The sequence below is a fragment of the Salvelinus fontinalis genome, chromosome 42 (genome assembly GCF_029448725.1).
Source record: "Salvelinus fontinalis isolate EN_2023a chromosome 42, ASM2944872v1, whole genome shotgun sequence".
Taxonomy (NCBI): Eukaryota; Metazoa; Chordata; class Actinopteri; order Salmoniformes; family Salmonidae; genus Salvelinus; species Salvelinus fontinalis.
In genome coordinates, this window is record NC_074706.1 from 23,144,314 (window position 1) to 23,166,079 (window position 21,766).

General features: G+C 42.6%; 1 protein-coding gene across 1 annotated transcript; it reads left to right on the forward strand.

The window, feature by feature from the left end:
* The first annotated feature begins 276 nt into the window (after positions 1-276).
* On the forward strand, positions 277-19,078 carry LOC129841175 (uncharacterized). The gene is made up of 6 exons (XM_055909323.1): positions 277-2,074; positions 2,322-2,449; positions 2,642-2,815; positions 14,559-14,723; positions 15,112-15,223; positions 15,446-19,078. Exons 1-6 carry the CDS (start codon positions 1,816-1,818, stop codon positions 16,417-16,419), a joined length of 1,812 nt encoding a protein of 603 aa, XP_055765298.1. The 5' UTR covers positions 277-1,815; the 3' UTR covers positions 16,420-19,078.
* Positions 19,079-21,766: the final 2,688 nt, after the last annotated feature.

The following is a 21,766-nucleotide window of genomic DNA, read 5'->3' on the forward strand; positions in this document are numbered from 1 at the left end:
ATTCAAAGGTGGCATGGTAGATTCCAAAAAGACTACCAAGGAGGGGACACTTCCTTTGGACTACTAATGAATTTATATCTCCTCGACCACTTATCGGAGGTCGGAAGGCACACCCGGGTGGTTGGAAGAGCGCGCATGTTTGAAAAGGAAAAGCGGTGCGATAGCTTTTGATAAAGAAAAACATCAAGATGAAACAGATGCTTTATAAGTGGGATGCACTGTTGAGAAATACATCCCGAGGGGTTCGTGCTGATTGTACGGAGATTGTGACAGCCGGTTAAAATTGCGTCCCTTGACAAGGTAAGAACAATATTTGTCAGTAGAAGTGCAATATTATCATAAGGAGATGTATACTTGGAATACGGAGGAGGAATGGAGGGGCAAAGGAGAGGCAGAGGAGGTCTGAGAGAGGAAGATGGTGAGCTTGAGTTGGTTAAAAATGGCGGGGGAAAAGGAGATTTGTTAAAGAAGAATGATAGAAAGTGTAAACAGAGTGAGCTGAAAATGGAAGTGAATGAGGGCGAAGTATTGGAGGTGGTCGGTGTGGGGAGGTTCTCGGAGCCCGAGGCTTGCACTGAGGGTCAGGATATTGATGAACTGTGACCGTAGGAGTGAAGTTTTTGGAAAAAGTGGACCCTTTTGGCTGATCCATTTGTGGTTTCAGGTGAGTGAAAACAGAGTTGGGTGCTGTGGAATCGGTGAAGGTAACAAGAAGTGGTCTTGTGATAATTGTTTGTGTTTCTGCTGGTCAGGAAAGTAGTGGTATGTGTTACCTGTAGGGGTGCCCATGGGGCTTGAGATCTGAAATGTTCTGTGCGAGAGGCAGGTTGAGGTTTCCAGGGTTAGAGTAGTGCAGAAGTTGTCATATGCTGAGGCAGTGAAGAAAGTAGAGGAACATGGGTCAAGGAGGGATCCTGAAAGGAGTGGTGTGAGTAGAATATCTGTACCAGTAGATGGACAGGACAACAAGTGACATATTGTAATGAAACAGCAGGGAGCAAGTCTCGAACCTTCGACCTTCTAGCCCGAGGTCCGGCGCGCTATCGACTGTGCCGCAAAAGCATGCTCGTGGGCAGAGTCGATTTCCGCGCTTATAAACCCAGTGTCATTACAATATGTTTCAGTAAGACTGGATTTATAGCAATGATAATCGATTGTACTGCAGGGATGGGACGTAAGTCGCAGAACATTGAGGTTGTGTTGGCGGCTGCAGAGAAGTAGCTGACATCAGAGTTAATGGGTGTGTTAAGTGGTGGTGTCAGGTTGTTGGCCTGATGTAGGACTACAAAGATTTAAATAGTGGTGGTGTTATTTTTTTGTGAGTGTAGTGTTAGATAGTAAGGTATTTGTTTTGATTTATTCCAAGCAAAGTAAACGGGAGGTGTACTCCAGTCTAGTAGGTGGCGGTAATGCAACATGCCAACCCCCGTTAAACCTCAAAGAAGACCACATATAGGTTTCCGGTTCACGGAGGACATACTTTTTTCTCAAATGCGGAAAGGTCCATGAATGGGAGGTTTGATGTGTAACGTAATAAGCAATACCGTATTTCAAAGAACAGCGCGCATAGACTTTTTACTTAGCCGCACCATTTGAGCTGACTTCAACCAATAACATCTGTGCAAACGCAAGTAAACAATGATCAAGAACCATTTCCACGTTAGCATCTTTGTTGGAATTTAGACTTTTATTAACACCCTGGAACTCAAAACTGCACAACATCACTCCAGGTAGAATTTAAATCGCGTTGGAGACAGGACTTACTTGATAGATGTTATCTAGGTAACGCTAGCTAGCCGTTAACGTTAGCTAACAATGGCTAAATGTATGGGTTTTCACACTCAAATAGCCTCCATCATGGAGCTGCTAGCGAATTCAGCCGTGACCGAGATTTGTAAACTCGTAGACGACGACTATGCAGTGTTTCGTTTGGAAATAAATCAAAGCCAGAAAGAAAACAGGGGATTGCGGAGGAAACTACAGCTACTGGAACTGAAGGTGGCACGGGAGCGCGTCCTCGCCAGTCGTCCCAGTAGTGTCAAGATCCTCGACCGATACAGAGGAATGGCAAGAGGTACATTTTGCAGAAGGGATGTCATCCCGATAATGTCAAAAGTTGCGTCGGTGAGAATTTGGTGATTTTAGCTTGTACTTTTCTTAACCTAATTATAATAACCTGTTACGTTAAGTATTCTATATTGCTGCTAACCTGATACGAAAAGTGACTTCTGACATTAGCTGCATCCCACCTAGTCAAAATCTACACTACGTGGATAATACCTAATTTAACCACCCCTTTCTCCCCCCAATAACCCTATTAGGTGAAAGACATCCCACTGGAGGCCACATGAGCTTTGTGAACCCAGCGGGACACAGCAAGTGGGGAGATGATCAACCCATAGCTGTTGAGGAGAGTGAAACCTCAAGCAAGCATGTTATTGTGATAGAGGTTAGTGTCATAGTATTACATCAAAATTAGAGTACATCAAATGTGGCCTGTATATTTCAGAAAGGCTCCCCATGGCTATTAATTTGCTTACATGTACATCCTTATCTGCCATAGGGGTGCTGTGAGACTTCCCTACAACATTGTTATCCAATTCAAATCATGTGCAGATAATAACCTCTCTTCTTGTGTCAGTCTGCAGAGGCTGCAGGTCCTGGGGTAAAGCAGGAGAGGACTGAAGGAGAGGACCCAAGACACAACAGAGACATCCAGACTGGCGCAGAGGCTGGAGTGACGCCCTCTGTAGCCATGGAGGACTTCCCCACCGTCACCATGCCCCAGGCCAGGACCCGACGCAACATCAGGGAGGTCAGTGGAACGGCGAACACCGTGCTCAAGTCAGACGTACACCGAGACTTTAACTGTAACACACAGGCTCTTAGACGCAGGATCTGACCACAGATCCGACCCATAGAGATGGGGGGGCTACTGGGCTGAATTCTTGCTCCCGGCTCAGAGTATTTACAGGTATTTCAGCAGAGCCAGAGGATGGTTAATTGGGGATAGTGATGCGTTAGACATTGGCAGCCATTATCCGTCTTGTTCTTACGCTACAGAGATGGACCCTGGCAACATGCCATTTGGTTTAGACACAAACTGATCTGTCTAGAGGGGACTGGAACCTGTACAGTAGTAGTGTATACTCTGAAGGGTGCCTAGATAGGGAGGGCAGGGTCTGGTTGTAGATGCAGTGACTGAAAGTGGAGGGCGACGTTTCTCCCACATGGAATGCAGATTGTCACCTAGGAGACGGACACTCACAGAGCAGAGATTTCTTAGGTTACAGAGAAAGCTTAGAGACAAATCCAAATGTCACGACCCACTCCCCTTTCCACACGTTCAGGGATTGCGACCCAGTTTCCTCATCGATGGGCCTTCTGATTCAAATGTCCTTTTCGATCAGGTATTGAACTCAAAGGGCCAAGTCGTGGGGAGGCGGAGCAACATCAGTCAATATTAAAGACAAACGTTCCTCTGCATGTTCTTTAACAAAGGCTTCAGCTGCCCCCAGAGGGTGGAGATCCACCAGAGGGTGGATTCTCCCGCCAGCTTCAGCTGAACATGCACCTCAAGGTCCACAGGGGAGCGAAGCCGTTTGCATGTACACACTGCAGGAAGAGGTTTTCAGAGAATAGCTACCTAAGGACACACCAGCAGAAAACAATCCCATTCTAGAACATAGAAAGTAACCATTCCACTTGATAGCTTCTGACGTTTAGACGAACCCCTACATTAAAGACAAAGATGAATTGTGATTATTGTCAGATGAAAACATCCTCAGATGCATTTGATGCACACTGAAGATGGCGCCGGCTGGTAGGGCTGTCGTCTTATCGGCTCTTAACCCACCATGCTATTTTGCTTGTTTTTTTTGTGTTTGCAACTTGTTTTGTACATAATGTTGCTGCTATCGTCTCTTATGACCGAAAAGAGCTTCTGGACATTTGAACTGGGTTTACTCACCTCAAATTGGACGAGGACTTCTTCTTCAATGAGTCAGACGTGAGGGATATACAACGGACACCCCGTGATTCGCTGGAAAAGTAAACGTAGGTTTTGCAGAAAGAAATTAGGCTGGCTTGTGAGGATCAGGCGACGAGTGGCTAATCTGCCCTTGCTTTCTGTACTGCTAGCTAATGTTCAATCTCTGGAAAATAAATGGGATGAACTGAAAGCATGTATCAGGGATCACCAACGGGACTTTCAAAACTGTAATATCTTATGTTTCACCGAGTCGTGGCTGAATGACGACATTAAGAATATACAGCTGGCGGGTTATATGCTATCGACAGAACAGCGGCCTCTGGTAAGACATGGGGTAGAGGCCTATGCATATTTGTAACAATAGCTGGTGCACGATATCTAAAGAAGTCTCAGGGTTTTGCTCGCCTGAGATGGAGTATCTCATGATAAGCTGTAGACCACACTGTCTACCTAGAGAGTTCATCTGTATTTTTCGTAGCTGTCTACATACCACCACAGACCGAAGTTGGCATTAAAACAGCACTCAATGAGCTGTATTCCTCCATAGGCAAACAGGAAAATGCTCATCCAGAGGCGGCGCTCCTAGTGGCCGGGGACTTTAGTGCAGGGATACTTAAATCATGTTAAATCACCGTGTGGTGCAAGGACAACAACCTCAATGTGATAAAGACTAAGGATATGATTGTGGACTACAGGAACAGGTGTACCGAGCACGCCCCCATTCTCATCGACGAGGCTGTAGTGGAGCAGGTTGAGAGCTTCAAGTTCCTTGGCGTTCAATTCACCAACAAATTAACATGGTCCAAGCAAACCAAGACAGTTGTGAAGCGGGCACGACAAAACCTATTCCCCCTCAGGAGACTGAAAAAATTTGGCATGGGTCCTCAGATCCTCAAAATTCAACAGCTGCACCATCGAGAGCATCCTGTCGGGTTGCATCACTGCCTGGCATGGCAACTGCCTGGCATGGCAACTGCCTGGCATGGCAACTGCCTGGCATGGCAACTGCCTGGCATGGCAACTGCCTGGCATGGCAACTGCCTGGCATGGCAACTGCCTGGCATGGCAACTGCCTGGCATGGCAACTGCCTGGCATGGCAACTGCCTGGCATGGCAACTGCCTGGCATGGCAACTGCCTGGCATGGCAACTGCCTGGCATGGCAACTGCCTGGCATGGCAACTGCCTGGCATGGCAACTGCCTGGCATGGCAACTGCTCGGCCTCCGACCGCAAGGCACTACAGTGTAGAGGTCGACCAATTTAATCGGAATGGCCGATTTGTAATTAGGGCCAATTTCAAGTTTTCATAACAATCGGAAATCGGTATTTTTGGACACTTGATTTGGCCGTTTTTTAATTTATTTTTTACACCTTTATAAATAACCTTTATTTAACTAGGCAAGTCAGTTAAGACATTCTTATTTTCAATGACGGCCTAGGAACGGTGGGTTAACTGCCTCGTTCAGGGGCAGAATGACAGATTTTTACCTTGTCAGCTCGGGGATTCAATCTTGCAACCTTACAGTTAACTAGTCCAACGCTCTAACCACCTGATTACATTGCACTCCACGAGGAGACTGTCTGTTACGGGAATGCAGTAAGAAGCCAAGGTAAGTTGCTAGCTAGCATTAAACTTATCTTATAAAAAAACAATCAATCAATCATAATCACTAGTTAACTAAGCATGGTTGACGATATTAGTTTATCTAGCATGTTCTGCGTTGCATATAATCGATGCGGTGCGTATTCGCGAAAAAGAACTGTCTTGCTCCAATGTGTACCTAACCATAAACATCAATGCCTTTCTTAAAATCAATACACAAGTATATATTTTTAAACCTGCATATTTGGTTAATATTGCCTGCTAACCTGGCTCGTTGCAAACTCTGTGAAGACTATTTCTTCCTAACAAAGACAGCCAACTTCGCCAAACGGGGGATGATTTAACAAAAGCTCATTTGCGGAAAAAAAGCGCAGTCGTTGCACGAATGTACCTAACCATTAACATCAATGCCTTTCTTAAAATCAATACACAGAAGTATATATTTTTAAACCTGCATATTTAGCTAAAAGAAATCCAGGTTAGCAGGCAATATTAACCAGGTGAAATTGTCACTTGCGTTCATTGCACGCAGAGTCAGTGTATATGCAACAGTTTGGGCCGCCTAATTTGCCAAAATTTTACGTAATTATGACATAACATTGAAGGTTGTATTTAGACTTATGGATGCCACCGTTAGATAAAATACGGAACGGTTCCGTATTTCACTGAAAGAATAAACGTCTTGTTTTCGAGATGATAGTTTCCAGATTTGACCATATTAATGACCTAAGGCTCGTATTTCTGTGTGTTATTATGTTATAATTAAGTCTATGATTTGATAGAGCAGTCTGGCTGAGCGATGGTAGGCACCTGCAGGCTCGTAAGCATTCATTCAAACAGCACTTTCGTGCGTTTTGCCAGCAGCTCGTCGCTGTGCCTCAAGCATTGAGCTGTTTATGACTTCAAGCCTATCAACTCCCGAGATTAGGCTGGTGTAACCGATGTGAAATGGCTAGCTAGTTAGCAGGGTGCGCGCTAATAGCGTTTCAAACGTCAATCGCTCAGACTTGGAGTGGTTGTTCCCCTTTCTCTGCAAGGGCCGCGGCTTTTGTGGAGCGATGGGTAACGCTGCTTCGAGGGTGGCTGTTATCGATGTGTTCCTGGTTCGAGCCCAGGTAGGGGCGAGGAGAGGGACGGAAGCTATACTGTTACTGGCAACACTAAAGTGCCTATAAGAACATCCAATAGTCAAAGGTATATGGAATACAAATGGTATAGAGAGAAATAGTCCCATAAATACTATACTAACTCCAACCTAAAACATCTTACCTTGGAATATTGAAGTCTCATGTTAAAAGGAACCACCAGCTTTCATATGTTCTCATGTTCTGAGCAAGGAACTTAAAGTTAGCTTTTTTACATGGCACATATTGCACTTTTACTTTCTTCTCCAACACTTTGTTTTTGCATTATTTAAACCAAATTGAACATGTTTCATTATTTATTTGAGGCTTAATAGATTTTTATTGATGTATTATATTAAGTTAAAATAAGTGTTCATTCAGTATTGTTATAATTGTCATTATTATATATATTTTTTTTAATCGGCCGATTAATCGGTATCGGCTTTTTTTTGGGGTCCTCCAATAATCGGTATCGGCGTTGAAAAATCATAATCGGTCGACCTCTACTACAGAAGGTAGTGCGTACGGCCCAGTACATCAGAGGCTAAGCTACCTGCCATCCAGGACCTCTATACCAGGCGGTGTCAGAGGAAAGCCCCCAAAAATACTCCAGCCACCCAAGTCATAGACTGTTCTCTCTGCTACCGCACAGCAAGCGGTACCGGAGCGCGAAGTCTAGGTCCAAGAGGCTTCTACCCTCAAGCCATAAGACTTCTGAACAGCTAATGAAATGGCCACCCAGACTATTTGCATTGCCCCCACCCTCTTCTACGCTGCTGCTACTCTCTGTTATTAGCTATGCATGGTCACCTTAACTCTACCTACATGTACATAATTACCTCAACACCGGTGCCCCCCACACATTGACTCTGTACTGGTACCCCCTGTATATAGCCCTGCTATTGTTATTTACTGCTGCTCTTTATTTTTTATTCTTATCTCTTACTTTTTTAAGGATTTTCTTAAAACGTCATTGTTGGTTAAGTAAGTAAGCATTTCACTGTAAAAGAAAACTTGTTGTATTCGGCGCATGTGACAAATAACATTTGATTTGGAATTACGAGAGTAAAAGATTTCAGTGTTGAAGATTCCCGAGTAAAAGTATTTCATCCAGACACTGTGATATACAGTTGAAGTAAGAGGTTTACATACATCTTAGCCAAATACATTTAAACTCAGTTTTTTCCACACTTCCTGACATTTAAGCCAAGTAAAAATTCCCTGTCTTAGGTTAGTTAGGATCACCACATTATTTTAATCATGTGAAATGTCAGAAGAATGATTTCTTTCAGCTTTTATTTCTTTCATCACATTCCCAGTGGATCAGAAGTTTACATACACTCAATTCGTTTTTGGTAGCATTGCCTTTAAATTGTTTAACTTGGGTCAAATGTTTCAGGTAGTCTTCCACAAGCTTCCCACAATAAGTTGGGTGAATTTTGGCCCATTCCTCCTGACAGTGCTGGTGTAACTGAGTCAGGTTTGTCGGCCTCCTTGCTCACACATGCTTTTTCAGTTTTGCCCACAAATTTTCTATGGGATTGAGGTCAGGTCTTTGTGATGGCCACTCCAATACCTTGGCTTTGTTGTCCTTAAGCCATTTTGCCACAACTTTGGAAGTATGCTTGGGGTCATTGTCCATTTGGAAGACCCATCTGCGATCAAGCTTTAACTTCCTGACTGATGTCGTGATGTTGCTTCAATATATCCACATTTTCCTCCCTCATGATGCCATCTATTTTGTGTAGTGCACCAGTCCCTCCTGCAGCAAAGCACCCCCACAACATGATGCTGCCACACCCGTGCTTCACGGTTGGAATGTTGTTTTTCGACTTGCAAGCTTCCCCCCCTTTTCCTCCAAACATAACAATGGTCATTATGGCCAAACAGTTCTATTTGTTTCATCAGACCGGAGGACATTTCTGCAAAAAGTACGATCTTTGTCCCCATGTGCAGTTGCAAACCGTAGTCTGGCTTTTTTATGGCGGTTTTGGAGCAGTGGCTTCTTCCTTGCTGTCGATATAGGACTCATTTTACTGTGGATATAGATACTTTTGTACCTGATTCCTCCAGCATCTTCACAAGGTTCTTTGCTGTTGTTCTGGGATTGATAAGTACGTTCATCTCTAGGAGACCGAATGCGTCTCCTTCCTGAGCAGTATGACGGCTGCGTGGTCCCATGGTGTTTGTACATATGAACGTGGTACCTTCAGGCATTTGAAAATTGCTCCCAAGGTTGAACCAGACTTGCGGAGGTCTCCAAAAAATATTTCTGAGGTCTTGGTTGATTTCTTTTGATTTTCGCATGATGTCAAGCAAAGAGGCACTGAGTTTGAAGCTAGGCCTTGAAATGCATCCACAGGTACACCAAATACTGAGTATGTAAACTTCTGACCCACTGAGAATGTGACGAAATAAATAAAAGCTGAAATCAATCACACTCTACTATTATTCTGACATTTCACGTTCTTAAAATAAAGTGGTGATCCTAACTGACCTAAGACATGGGATTTTTACTTGGATTAAATATCAGAAATTGTGAAACTGAGTTAATGTATTTGGCTAAGGTCTCATCTCTGTACGCCACACATAATTCTCTATAAGGTCCCTCAGTTGAGCATTGAATTTCAAACTCATTCAACCACAAAGACCAGGGAGGTTTTACAATGCCTCATAAAGAAGGGCACCTATTGTTAAAAATAATTAAAATACATTGGATATCCCTTTGAGCATGGTGCCGTTATTAATTACTCTTTGGATTGTGTATCAATACACCCAGTTACTACAAAGAGACATGCGTCCTTTCTAACTCTGCTGCCGGAGAGGAAGGAAACTGCTCTTGGATTTCATTGAGGCCAATGGTGACTTTAAAACAATTACATAGTTGAATGGTTGTGATAGGAGAAAACTGAGAATGGATCAACATCGTAGTTACTCCACAATACTAACCTAAATGACAGAGTGAAAAGGAAGCCTATACAGAATAAAAAATATTCCACAACATGCATCCTGTTTGCAACAAGACGCTAAAGTAATACTGCAAAAAAATATTACAAAGCAATTCACTTTTTGTCCTTAATAGAAAGTCATATGTTTGGAGAAAATACAAGACATTACTGAGTACCATTCCAATTCATTCCAAAGGTATTCGATGAGTTTGAGGTCAGGGATCTGTGCTGGCCAGTCAAGTTCTTCCACACTGATGTCGACAAACAATTTCTGTATGGACTTCACTTTGCACAAGGGCAAGCTGAAACATGAAAAGGCCTTCCCCAAACTGTTGCCACAAATTTGGAAGAACATAATTTTCTAGAATGTCATTGTATGCTGTAGCGTTAAAATTTCCCTTCACTGGAATTAAGAGGCCCCAGACCATTTTTCCTCCACCAAACTTTACAGTTGGCATTATGCATTGGGGCAGGCGGCAAGCTTTACACCTCTCCGCCGACACTTGGCAGTGCGCATGGTGATCTTAGGCTTGGGTGTAGCTGTTCGGGCCATGGAAACCCATTTCATGAAGCTCTCGACAAACTGTTCTTGTGCTGACGTTGCTTCCAGAAGCCGTTTGGAATTCGGTAATGAGTGTTGCAACAGAGGACAGACAATTCTTATGCACTTAAGCACTCGGCGGTCCTGTTCTGTGAGCTTGTGTGGCCTACCACTTTGTGGCTGAGCCGTTGTTGCTCCTAGACGTTTCCACTTCACAGTAACAGCACTTAAAGTTGACCGGGGAAGCTCTAACAGGGCAGAGATTTGACAAACTGACTTGTTGGAAAGGTGGCATCTTATGAAGGTGCCACGTTAAAAGTCACTGATCTCTACAGTAAGGCCATTCTACAGCGAATACGTCTGGAGATTGCATGGATGTAAGCTCAATTTTACACGCCTGTCAGAAATGGGTTTAGCTGAAATAGCCAAATCCACTAATTTGAAGGGGTGTCCACTTACTTTTGTATATATAGTGTATGTGCCCTAGCCTACCACGCAAAGGCACCATGGATTTATTTTTCCTGGTTGACACAGACTTGCCCTACCTGCCTTCTCGATCTTATCCCCACCACCTTCTTAAAACAGTTTTTAATTGCATATCTGAAAAAGTGCTAGCTATTGTTAATCACTCCCTGTTCACAGGCACTTTCCCACCACTAAAAACTGCTATGGTGAAACCCCCTGTGAAGAAAAGTAATCTAGAATCTTCAGCTCTTAGCAATGTTCGGCCAATCTCCAACCTTGCATTCTCAAGCAACATTCTGGAGAAATTGGTGTTCAAACAGTGCCAACTGTATTTTTGAAAAATGTGTCTGGTTTTCGGGCCCAGCACCGAGACCACCACCTTAGTTATAAAGTGGTAAATGATCTTAGAGCCAACACAGATGCCAAACAGCTCTCTGTCCAAACAGTACTCTTGGATTTAACTGCTGCATTTGACACTGTTGACCATGATGTCTTTCTGGACAGACTGGAGATGTGGGTTGGCCTCTCCAGTCCAGTTCTAAATTGGTTTAGAACCTATTTAACCTGTCAAGAGTTTGTCACCCGTGGTGAACATAACTCAGAAAATACATGTGGCGTTCAGTTTATATATGTTACCCTTTGGCAGCGTTAACAGAAAGCACAGCATTGATTTTCACTGCTACGCAGACAAAACACAACTTTGCATTTCTGTGTCACCAGAGGATTTTAGCTCCAAGGATAAATTATTAGACTGTTTGTGATTTTAAATACTTGGATGGCTCACAACTTCCTCCAGCTAAATCAAGACAAGACCAAGGTACTTATTGTTGTACCCAAAGCACAGAATCTGGCCGCACTTTTTTAATTCAATAAAGCTAAAACACCAGGTTAAAAACCTCTGTGTTATTTTAGATTCTGAACTCAATTTTGAATCGCACTTTAGGAAAGTGATCAAAATAGCTTTTTTCCACCTGAGGAACATTGCCATGGTGGGGCCGTTTCTCTCTCAGGCTGATGCAGAGAGACTCATCTATGCTTTTATTATAAGCAGGCTTGACCACTATAATGCTCTCCTGTCTGGTATACTCAAGAAAGCCATTTGTCAACTGCAAAACATACAGAATTCTGCAGCATGGGTACTGACCAAGACCAGACGGAGAGCAACAATGACACCGGTTTAAAGGTCTCTGCACTGGCTGCCTGAGTTTTAAAAAATAATTAATTTTAATTCTTCTCTTGGTTTTTAAATCAATCTGTGATTGTGCACCCCAATACATGTCAGACATGCTTTTAAATTATGTACCCAGTAGGCAGGATTTGGTAGGTTACTTTCTAAATATAATCTGTTAGTTACTTTTGGATTACCCAAACTCAGTAACGTAATCTGATTACATTCAGTTACTTTTATATTAATTTCCCCTTAAGAGGCATTAGAAGACAGAAATGTATGTTAGCAATTGAACCACATCTATTACAGGATAAATCAATGTTAAAGTTTACATATCTGGCCATATATGGATGGTAAATTTTACTTTATGGGTTGGTTATGTAGGTTTCTTCTAACCCACAGCTTTCTACTACATATAATAATACGATGAAATTATCTTTACATTAAAAACCAAAGTCTATCAGCATTCCAGTCATTCCAATAAATGTTATACCCCTTAATCTTCAAGAATAGGACTTGGAAATATGGAAGTATAGATTAGCCAAATTGTTTTACCTGAGCATAACCTCAACTAAGGACTTATTAATCAGCCCTACTATGTTTTTTATGATTTTGTTGTCATGGAGGACTGATTGTGCTCCATGATTCGAGTTGAAAAATAAAAGCTATGCTCATGGAATGGCATGCTTTGAGCGCTACTGAAAAGTGCTATTTACATGTGAAAAATGAATGCCATATGCTGCATTTTGCTTTAGGCCTATTGTTAAATTTTTTGTTGGTGACACTTTGATACCTTGATAATAGGCAGCTGTTTAAAGGGCAAATCCACAGATGGAACAACAACAAAATGGTCGCCTGTTTTGGTCAAAAGCTGAAGGATGGGCCTGGAGAAATGTAACCACTGTCAGATCAATAGACAGAGCTATGGATGCAAGGACTGACCATGATGTTATCAAAATTGTTTCAACCATGTTATGAGGCTATACAGTGTTTGTTTACAAACATTGGAGAAAAACAAGCTTATATTTTGGGTTTTCATGGAGTGACAGTTGAACTAAACTCATGAGGCATTTATAAGTTATATTCTTCAAGAATCAATGGATATATAAATTGTAAGTCCAAAAATGGATGTAGCAACTACAGATTGTCCCTTTTTAAGTCTATCAAAAGTGTGAGTTTGGACATGTCCATTAGGCCTATGGATGTAATTATTTTTTTTTATTTTTTTTTATCAGCATGAATTAAAAGCCCCACTTTTATTCCATAGGCTAGGATCCGCACTGTGCTTCTGTTGCAAAAGTTAGTTTCAAAAACAATATTTGATAGGCAGCTTAAACTTCCTGAATTCAACCATTATTGGGTTCAAATACACATTTTTTTAAATTTGTGAACAGCCATCCACAACAACCACAATCCGTAAGGCGCAAATAGCTAAATGAGAGCGCAACAGTGCGATTCACATCAATGTGCTATGTAGATGTCAATAGTAAGTGATATCTGTTTTGCCGTAGACTACACCACTGCTGTCATCCTTACCTTCAAGCATTTATTGGAAAATCTTTGGATGCTGACAGCAGTCATACCATTGGACGATTCCTGCTCTTTTCCCATGATCCATCAAACCTATTTGGTGTGTCATCATAGTGGTCTCTGACTTCTGGTCAGACTCGCTCAGGTAGAACAAACTTAAACTTGGGCCTTTTCAATGCTGATTTGAATGTCTTTGAGAAAATAGTTTCTGAATTTAAAACTAATCCTCGAAGTAATCATCTAGTTTTTCAAAAGTATCTGTAATCTGATTACAATATTTTTGCTGTAACGGATTACAGTTGGTTGAGAGAATGTCAAGAGTATGTAAACCTGTTATCAAGGAAAAGGGTGGCTACTTTTTTGCTTACTACATGATTCCATATGTTATTTCATAGTTTTGATGTCTTCACTATTATTCTACAATGTAGAAAATAGTAAAAATAAAGAAAAACCCTTGAATGAGTAGGTGTGTCTGAACTTTTGACTGGTACTGTGTGTGTGTGTGTGTGTGTGTATACTTAATCTATGGCAAGAACTGAAAATGGTTTTCTAGCAATGATCAACAACCAATTTTGACAGAGCTTGAAAATGTTAGGAAAGTATAAAGGGGCAAATATTGCACAATCCAGGTGTGCAAAGCTCTTAGACTTACCCAGAAATACTCAGTTGTAATTGATGCCAAATGTGCTTCTACAAAGTATTGACTCAGGGGTATAAATACTTTCATTGGCATTGTATAAGCCTAACACGGCTGTTACATAGTGTTTGTACTGAGTAGGCTATATGATAACAAATGCCTATTTCATTACTTCCATTGAACTATTTATTTTTTACCCCAGACACTGTTTTTGAATGAGGAAATGAATGCGGTTCAAATTCATGTGGATTTTCTTTTTTTTTTTACGTGTATGTTCAATAGAATAAAGTCCAATTTTGTGTTAAAGACTTGATTTAAGACTCTCTTTAGTATACATGCATCTGATCTCACCCTATTCTGCATACACACAACAGCGCTTTATAACCAATATACACTTACTAAATATAGCTACACATACTAACACCTACTGTACACATCAAAATAGTTTACGCAGTGGGGATGGGTAAACCATCCATGTTGAAAGTGTTTCTGTGTGTGTGTACCTGAGGGAGTGTATGTCTGTGTAATCTGTATCACCTGTCTCTTCCAGGAGGAGGAGGGTCCAGAGGTGCTGCTGGTGAAGGAGGAGGGGTGTGAGGAGGGTCTGGGGAACCCTGAGGGGATCATGGTCATGGAGGACAACCAGACTACACCTCCTCCTGAACCCACAGAGGAACCAGCTGAGCAGCACAGGACCACACACAGTCTCACTGAGGTGAGCCAACTGTGAACTACTGTTTGAATGGTAATAGGTCAGGGCCCGAATTCACACAACCTCCGAGCAGGAGTACTGATCTAGGATCAGTTTTATCTTTTAGATCATAATGAATAAGATTATATGGAAAGATCCTAGATCAGCACTCCTACTCTGAGACTCTTTGTGGATACGGGCCCAGGTCTTGATTCATTTTGTGTGGGACCATGCCTTAGAATTATCAAACCATTAAAGAGTGTCAAGTAATCAAATTAACCAACATGTATACATTGTATCAAATCAATTAACATGTTTGCACTGTACTCCTAGCAATGCCTCATAGCTCCATAGCAGGGTGCTCATATCAGATTTCTGAATCCAACATCCTCTCACTCTGTATCTCTTACAGTCAGTAGACATGGAGGATGGGAAACCTGATCTGCTGCTGGTCAAAGAGGAGACTATAGAAGACGAACCAGAGAGCATTGATCTGCTGAGTGGACTAAAGATGGGGGAGCAAGGTAAGGGAGAAATACATATAGCCTACATACAGTAATAGATCTTCAATGGGAATAGTGATGCATCTGGATATAGTTTTTTCTTCATTCATGAAAGGAAATCAATACAATTTATGTTAAATACAAAAACACAATGTATAAACTTGACAAAATAAATACATATGTAGAGTTTTTTTTTTCTTCCTGTCATGTCTATAAAGTCTATTTTCTAACCTCTTCCTGTAGGTGATTGGCTGGAGGCTAACAGAGGAGACTGGGTGGACATCTTGGATTCCCAGATCCAGATCGGTGCAGCCAAAGGCCCAGGGGACAACCTCACTGGGCAGGCCAGGACCAGCGGCGACATAGCGGAGGTCAGTGGATGGGACATTGTCTTCAACTCTGGGCTGCGGAACAACACTGTCAACCAGGAACAGACAGTAGAACACAAAACAACAACCAAACTGGAACACAAAATAACATCCAGATTTGGTCTCCATGACAACAGATTGGCTGCGACCAGGACGAAGCATAGATTTGGTCTGCGGGGACGAGGAGTTGTCCGTATGCGGCAGGAGAGAACAGACACAGACTCAACTAGCGATGCTCCGTCCTGCTCCTATAGTTGTGATTCAGAGAGACTGATGGCGCCTCAGGTTAACCCCCTAACAGGTGCTGCCTTCAGCCTGCCTTCCCTAGGATCTATCAACTGGAACATGGACCCTGCGACAACACAGACACTCCCTGGCCTTCATCCTCCTCACACTCTCCAAATGTTAAACCAGACCTCAGACAATGCCAGTGCACTAAATGGTGACACAAGCCCATTGACAAAGGACAGTAGTTGTAACTATATCAGCAGATCCGGTGAAAAAGAGAAGCACTTCCCATGTTCTTTCTGTGGGAAAGCCTTCAGTTTCCCTAAACAGTTGGAGATCCACCAGAGGATGCACACGGGGGAGAAACCTTTCGGCTGCCATCTTTGCCGGGTGAGTTTCTCTCAGTTGTCCAACCTGAAAAGGCACCAAAGGGTCCACACAGGGGAGAAACCCTACAGCTGCCCCCAGTGTCACATGCGCTTCACCCAAGCTGGCAGCCTGAAGAGGCACCTGAAGGTCCACACGGGAGAACGGCTGTTCGCCTGTACGCACTGCGGGAAGAGGTTCTCAGAGAGGAGCTATCTCAGGATACACCAGCAGAAAAACCATTCCACTCTATAAAATAGACACAATTCCACTTAATTTTTTATTTTTTCCCACTTAATTAAAAAAAAAATACATTTAGATCAAACTCTACATTTAAGACAATTCATTTTCATTGTTGTCAGCAGAAAAGATCCACAGATGGATTTGGAATAATGAAGTTAACATATTTCTGTGTTTAATATTCCTGGGTAGAATATAGCATCCTGACATTGTGTGATATATAGGGCATATATAAGCCCAAAGGTCTGTTACATATTGTGTTTTTACTGAGTACGCTATATGAGGTTCACAAATTCCTATTCGATTACATCCATGGAACGACAATTTTTTTTCACACATTTTTAATGAGAAACTGAGTGCAGTTGATCAAGTTCATGCCGATTTTTTTGTTGACGTGTGTACAGTGGGGCAAAAAAGTATTTAGTCAGCCACCAATTGTGCAAGTTCTCCCACTTAAGATGAGAGAGGCCTGTAATTTTCATCATAGGTACACTTCAACTATGACAGACAAAATGAGGGGGTAAAAAATCCAGAAAATCACATTGTAGGATTTTTAATGAATTTATTTGCAAATTATGGTGGAAAATAAGTATTTGGTCAATAACAAAAGTTTCTCAATACTTTGTTATTTACCCTTTGTTGGCAATGACAGAGGTCAAATGTTTTCTGTAAGTCTTCACAAGGTTTTCACACACAGTTGCTGGTATTTTGGCCCATTCCTCCATGCAGATCTCCTCTAGAGCAGTGATGGTTTGGGGCTGTTGCTGGGCAACACAGACTTTCTATGGGGTTGAGATCTGGAGACTGGCTAGGCCACTCCAGGACCTTGAAATGCTTCTTACGAAGCCACTCCTTCGTTGCCCGGGCGGTGTGTTTGGGATCATTGTCATGCTGAAAGACCCAGCCACGTTTCATCTTCAATGCCCTTGCTGATGGTAGGCTTTGTTACTTTGGTCCCAGCTCTCTGCAGGTCATTCACTAGGACCCCCCGTGTGGTTCTGGGATTTTTGCTCACCGTTCTTGTGATCATTTTGACCCCACGGGGTGAGATCTTGCGTGGAGCCACAGATCGAGGGAGATTATAAGTGGTCTTGTATCAATCAAGTTTATTTTATATAGCCCTTCGTACATCAGCTAATATCTCAAAGTGCTGTACAGAAACCCAGCCTAAAACCCCAAACAGCAAGCAATGCAGGTGTAGAAGCACGGTGGCTAGGAAAAACTCCCTAGAAAGGCCAAAACCTAGGAAGGAACTCGGCTATGAGGGGTGGCCAGTCCTCTTCTGGCTGTGCCGGGTGGAGATTATAACAGAACATGGCCAAGATGTTCAAAATGTTCATAAATGATAAGCATGGTCAAATAATAATCAGGAATAAATGTCAGTTGGCTTTTCATAGCCGATAATTAAGAGTTGAAAACAGCAGGTCTGGGACAGGTAGGAGTTCCATAACCACAGGCAGAACAGTTGAAACTGGGACAGCAGCAAGGCCAGGTGGACTGGGGACAGCAAGGAGTCATCATGCCCGGTAGTCCTGACGTATGGTCCTAGGGCTCAGGTCCTCCGAGAGAGAGAAAGAAAGAGAAGGAGAGAATTAGAGAGCATACTTAAATTCACACAGGACACTGGATAAGACAGGAGAAGTACTCCAGATATAACCAACTGGCCCTAGCCCCCCGACACAAACTACTGCAGCATAAATACTGGAGGCTGAGACAGGAGGCTGTCAGGAGACACTGGGGCCCCATCCGATGATACCCCTGGACAGGGCCAAACAGGAAGGATATAACCCCACCCACTTTGACAAAGCACAGCCCCCGCACCACGAGGGATATCTTCAACCACCAACTTACAATCCTGAGACAAGGCCGAGTATAGCCCACAAAGATCTCCACCACAGCACAAACCAAGGGGGGGCGCCAACCCAGACAGGAAGATCACGTCAGTAACTCAACCCACTCAAGTGACGCACCCCTCCTAGGGACGGCATGAAAGAGCACCAGTAAGCCAGTGACTCAGCCCCTGTAATAGGGTTAGAGGTAGAGAATCCCAGTGGAGGGGAACCGACCAGGCAGAGACAGCAATGTCTCTGCCTTGTATGTTTTCCATTTCCTAATAATTGCTCCCACAGTTGATTTCTTCAAACCAAGCTGCTTACCTATTGCAGATTCAGTCTTCCCAGCCTGGTGCAGGTCTACAATTTTGTTTCTGGTGTCCTTTGACAGCTCTTTGGTCTTGGCCATAGTGGAGTTTGGAGTGTGACTGTTTGAGGTTGTGGACAGGTGTCTTTTATACTGATAACAAGTTCAAACAGGTGCCATTAATACAGGTAACGAGTGGAGGACAGAGGAGCCTCTTAAAGAAGAAGTTACAGGTCTGTGAGAGCCAGAAATCTTGCTTGTTTGTAGGTGACCAAATACTTATTTTCCACCATAATTTGCAAATAAATTCATTGAAAATCCTACAATGTGATTTTCTGGATTTTTTTTTTTCTCATTTTGTCTGTCATAGTTGAAGTGTAACTTTGATGAAAATTACAGGCCTCTCTCATCTTTTTAAGTGGGAGAACTTGCACAATTGGTGGCTGACTAAATACTTTTTTTGCCCCACTGTATGTGTGGTTTTCAAATGGTGTATTTGACACTTTGTTTAATAAACCCAAAATGAAACATTTCAGTCTAAGACTTTCATTGTGACTCTTCAGTATTCATCACATCTGATCTCACCCTATTCTGCACACACCAATAACACCTACAAAGGTCCCGATTCAATCAAATCCACTTTAGCCAACAACCGCATAGCTGACGTTTTGAGGTGTCGGAGGTATCACTGTCGAATCCACAAGCGATTCCAGGCATTATACCTAAAGCGGACATTGCCATTGGCTGCACGGAGTCGCATTAAGAGAAATCCCATGCGGCCGCCTTTACAATTTTGAACACTGGAATTTGAGATGGAATCTATACCTCGATTAGGCCTCATTTTGTTTGAATGATTTTCAATTTCAATTATTTCTATACAGCATAAACTTTCTCATTCTGAACTACTAATGTGAGTGGGATGGGTGTGGCTTCGTGAAAATGATCACAAGAGCTGCTAGTCACCGATTTGACAATTCCACCAACAAAACAGCTATGCAGGTATCGGCTATAGCTGGTTAATGATGGATCGTATTGAATCCAAGCCTTAATATACCTACACATGCTCACAAACACCTACTGTACACGTCAAAATTTTTGCCAGGTTTGTCTGACTTTTGACTTATAGCTGACTCATATTTACCCACAACATATTTGTTCACCATGATAGATTTAACAATGAGGTAATTTTGTAACTACAGTATAGGACTCAAACATAGTGGAGATGGGTAAACACTTTGGGGCCTTACTTGTGAACATTAGGAAAAAGTAGAAGTTCAAGTTTAAGCACCAACCAATTACAATCATTGATGTAGTGGCACGTGATCAAAAGCTACATGTTAGCGGTTCCCATTGCATAACCTTGCACATTTAGCCCTATGATAACCTCACCGGTGGCCGTGATTATTTCCTGTAACAAATTCTGTATCAGCCAATTAAAACCCTCGAGGTAGTTGGACGTGTTCCAATACTTGTTCACGGAAGCTTCCTCAGAGAAGTACAGCACATACTGATAATTAAAGCAACTACACCAAGTGTATTTCACTGACTGGTCAAATTGCTCTTTGTATAGAGTGCCTAGCTCCATGTAATTGTCGCAGATTGTGACAAGGGTTCGAATCTCACGCCCCCCCCCCCCCCTTTGAAATGTAGAATTACATTTATTGTGTGTTGAAGGGACGTAGCCTACAGTCAACCGTTTGAAAATTAAGATCAAGAATGAATTTAATAAGGAACTACCTCTTCAGCCTTGTGGACAAACACCCTGCAAAAATGCTTCACTAATGAAGAGTGACACAATTTGTCCATTTAGGTTGATACTGGTGTTTTATAGTCAGATAATGCTAGTTCCTTAATTCATGTTTACTTGACATGAAGTAGTGAATATGTGTATACTGTAATGTTGAACCTTTTCAAAAGTATTCTAAAATAAATGTTATCAAAGCGAGGATACCAGATTTACAGAAAAGTGTTACCATAGTGAGAAAAGTTATTCTACTTCCACATGAATCGCAATAAAAGTACTGTACTTTAAAGTTGAGTGTAAGACCATTTTGTTCAAATTAAATTCAAAATTGACTCTGTGCTGACAGACATGGTTATTTTTGTATCATTGCAGGGACTGAGTTTCCCTTATCTCAGTCGAACCAAAATATACTTAATTCTTGAATCAATACATATGGAACGTTTGTATAATAACCTCCAATGGCTCCATATTGTTCAGTGTTAAGAGATGGGCTTGACTGTGGTTAATATTTTATAATACCATGTCATGTTTCTGTGTGTACAGCAAAGAGTTTCTTATATAAACCTTTATGCTTTTCTGTTCAATTTGTGTTTGTAGTCTGCAGTTCAAGAGGACCTGCTGATATCCAGTGTTGCTTGCAGGAGAAAGTGGTCCTCTGAAGCGGCCGGTCACAAACCCTGGCCCCGGACAGAACCCGGGATCAGGAGCCGTCGCTCTTCCTTCCCGAGTTGGAACCAGGACCGAACCACAAGGGACAGAGACTCTACCACCACACAGAACACAACCAGTGGACAGGTGGACTGAACAACCTCAGTCCTGGTGGTCATCAGAGAGACAGAGGCTCCAGTCAGGGATCAAGTCTGCAGCCCAGACCCTTCTCTTCACAGTCTCAGTGCAGGGATGAAGCAGTACCTGGGGATGATAGAGACAGACCCTCCTGTTCCTATGATACAAACACCACAGTGTCCATGATGAAAAAATCAGGTCACCCTGGGCTTCAGCCTGGGTCTACAGTTACCTCATGGTTACCCCACCAATAGACAGGGGCAGGATGGGCGTTCATCACAAGAGGTACCTAGCTCGCTCTCTAAGCAGAGTCTCTCCCACTGGATTGTGGAGGCTATCTCCCTGGCATATAGCATTAAGGGTTACCTACTGTAGTGTTGTACGCGCCAACTCCACCTGGCAGCGTCTTGGGCGTTGTTTAAAGGGTTGACTGTAGGAGATATTTGTGCTGTGGCGAGTTGGGCATCAACACACACTTTTTGAGAGGTTTTATCGCTTGGATGTCACTGCTCCATGTTTAGCCCAAAGCATGCTTACTGTGTGGACAGGGGACTGAAAGTTGACTGACTGAAAGGGAAGGTAACTGTTATGGGTGTAAGATGGCACAGTGATGCCATCTGTTGGTAAATGTTAATTACTGCAACTCCAGTGTTTTACCGGTGTGCTTGAGATAACCGGATGTATTGTAATGTA

Coding starts and splice junctions, on each gene's coding strand:
- LOC129841175 (XM_055909323.1), top strand. CDS start 1,816: ATGGCTAAATGTATGGGTTTTCACACTCAAATAGCCTCCATCATGGAG. Junction 2,816..14,558: donor CCCGACGCAACATCAGGGAG/GTCAGTGGAACG, acceptor TGTCTCTTCCAG/GAGGAGGAGGGTCCAGAGGT. Junction 15,224..15,445: donor ACTAAAGATGGGGGAGCAAG/GTAAGGGAGAAA, acceptor CTCTTCCTGTAG/GTGATTGGCTGGAGGCTAAC.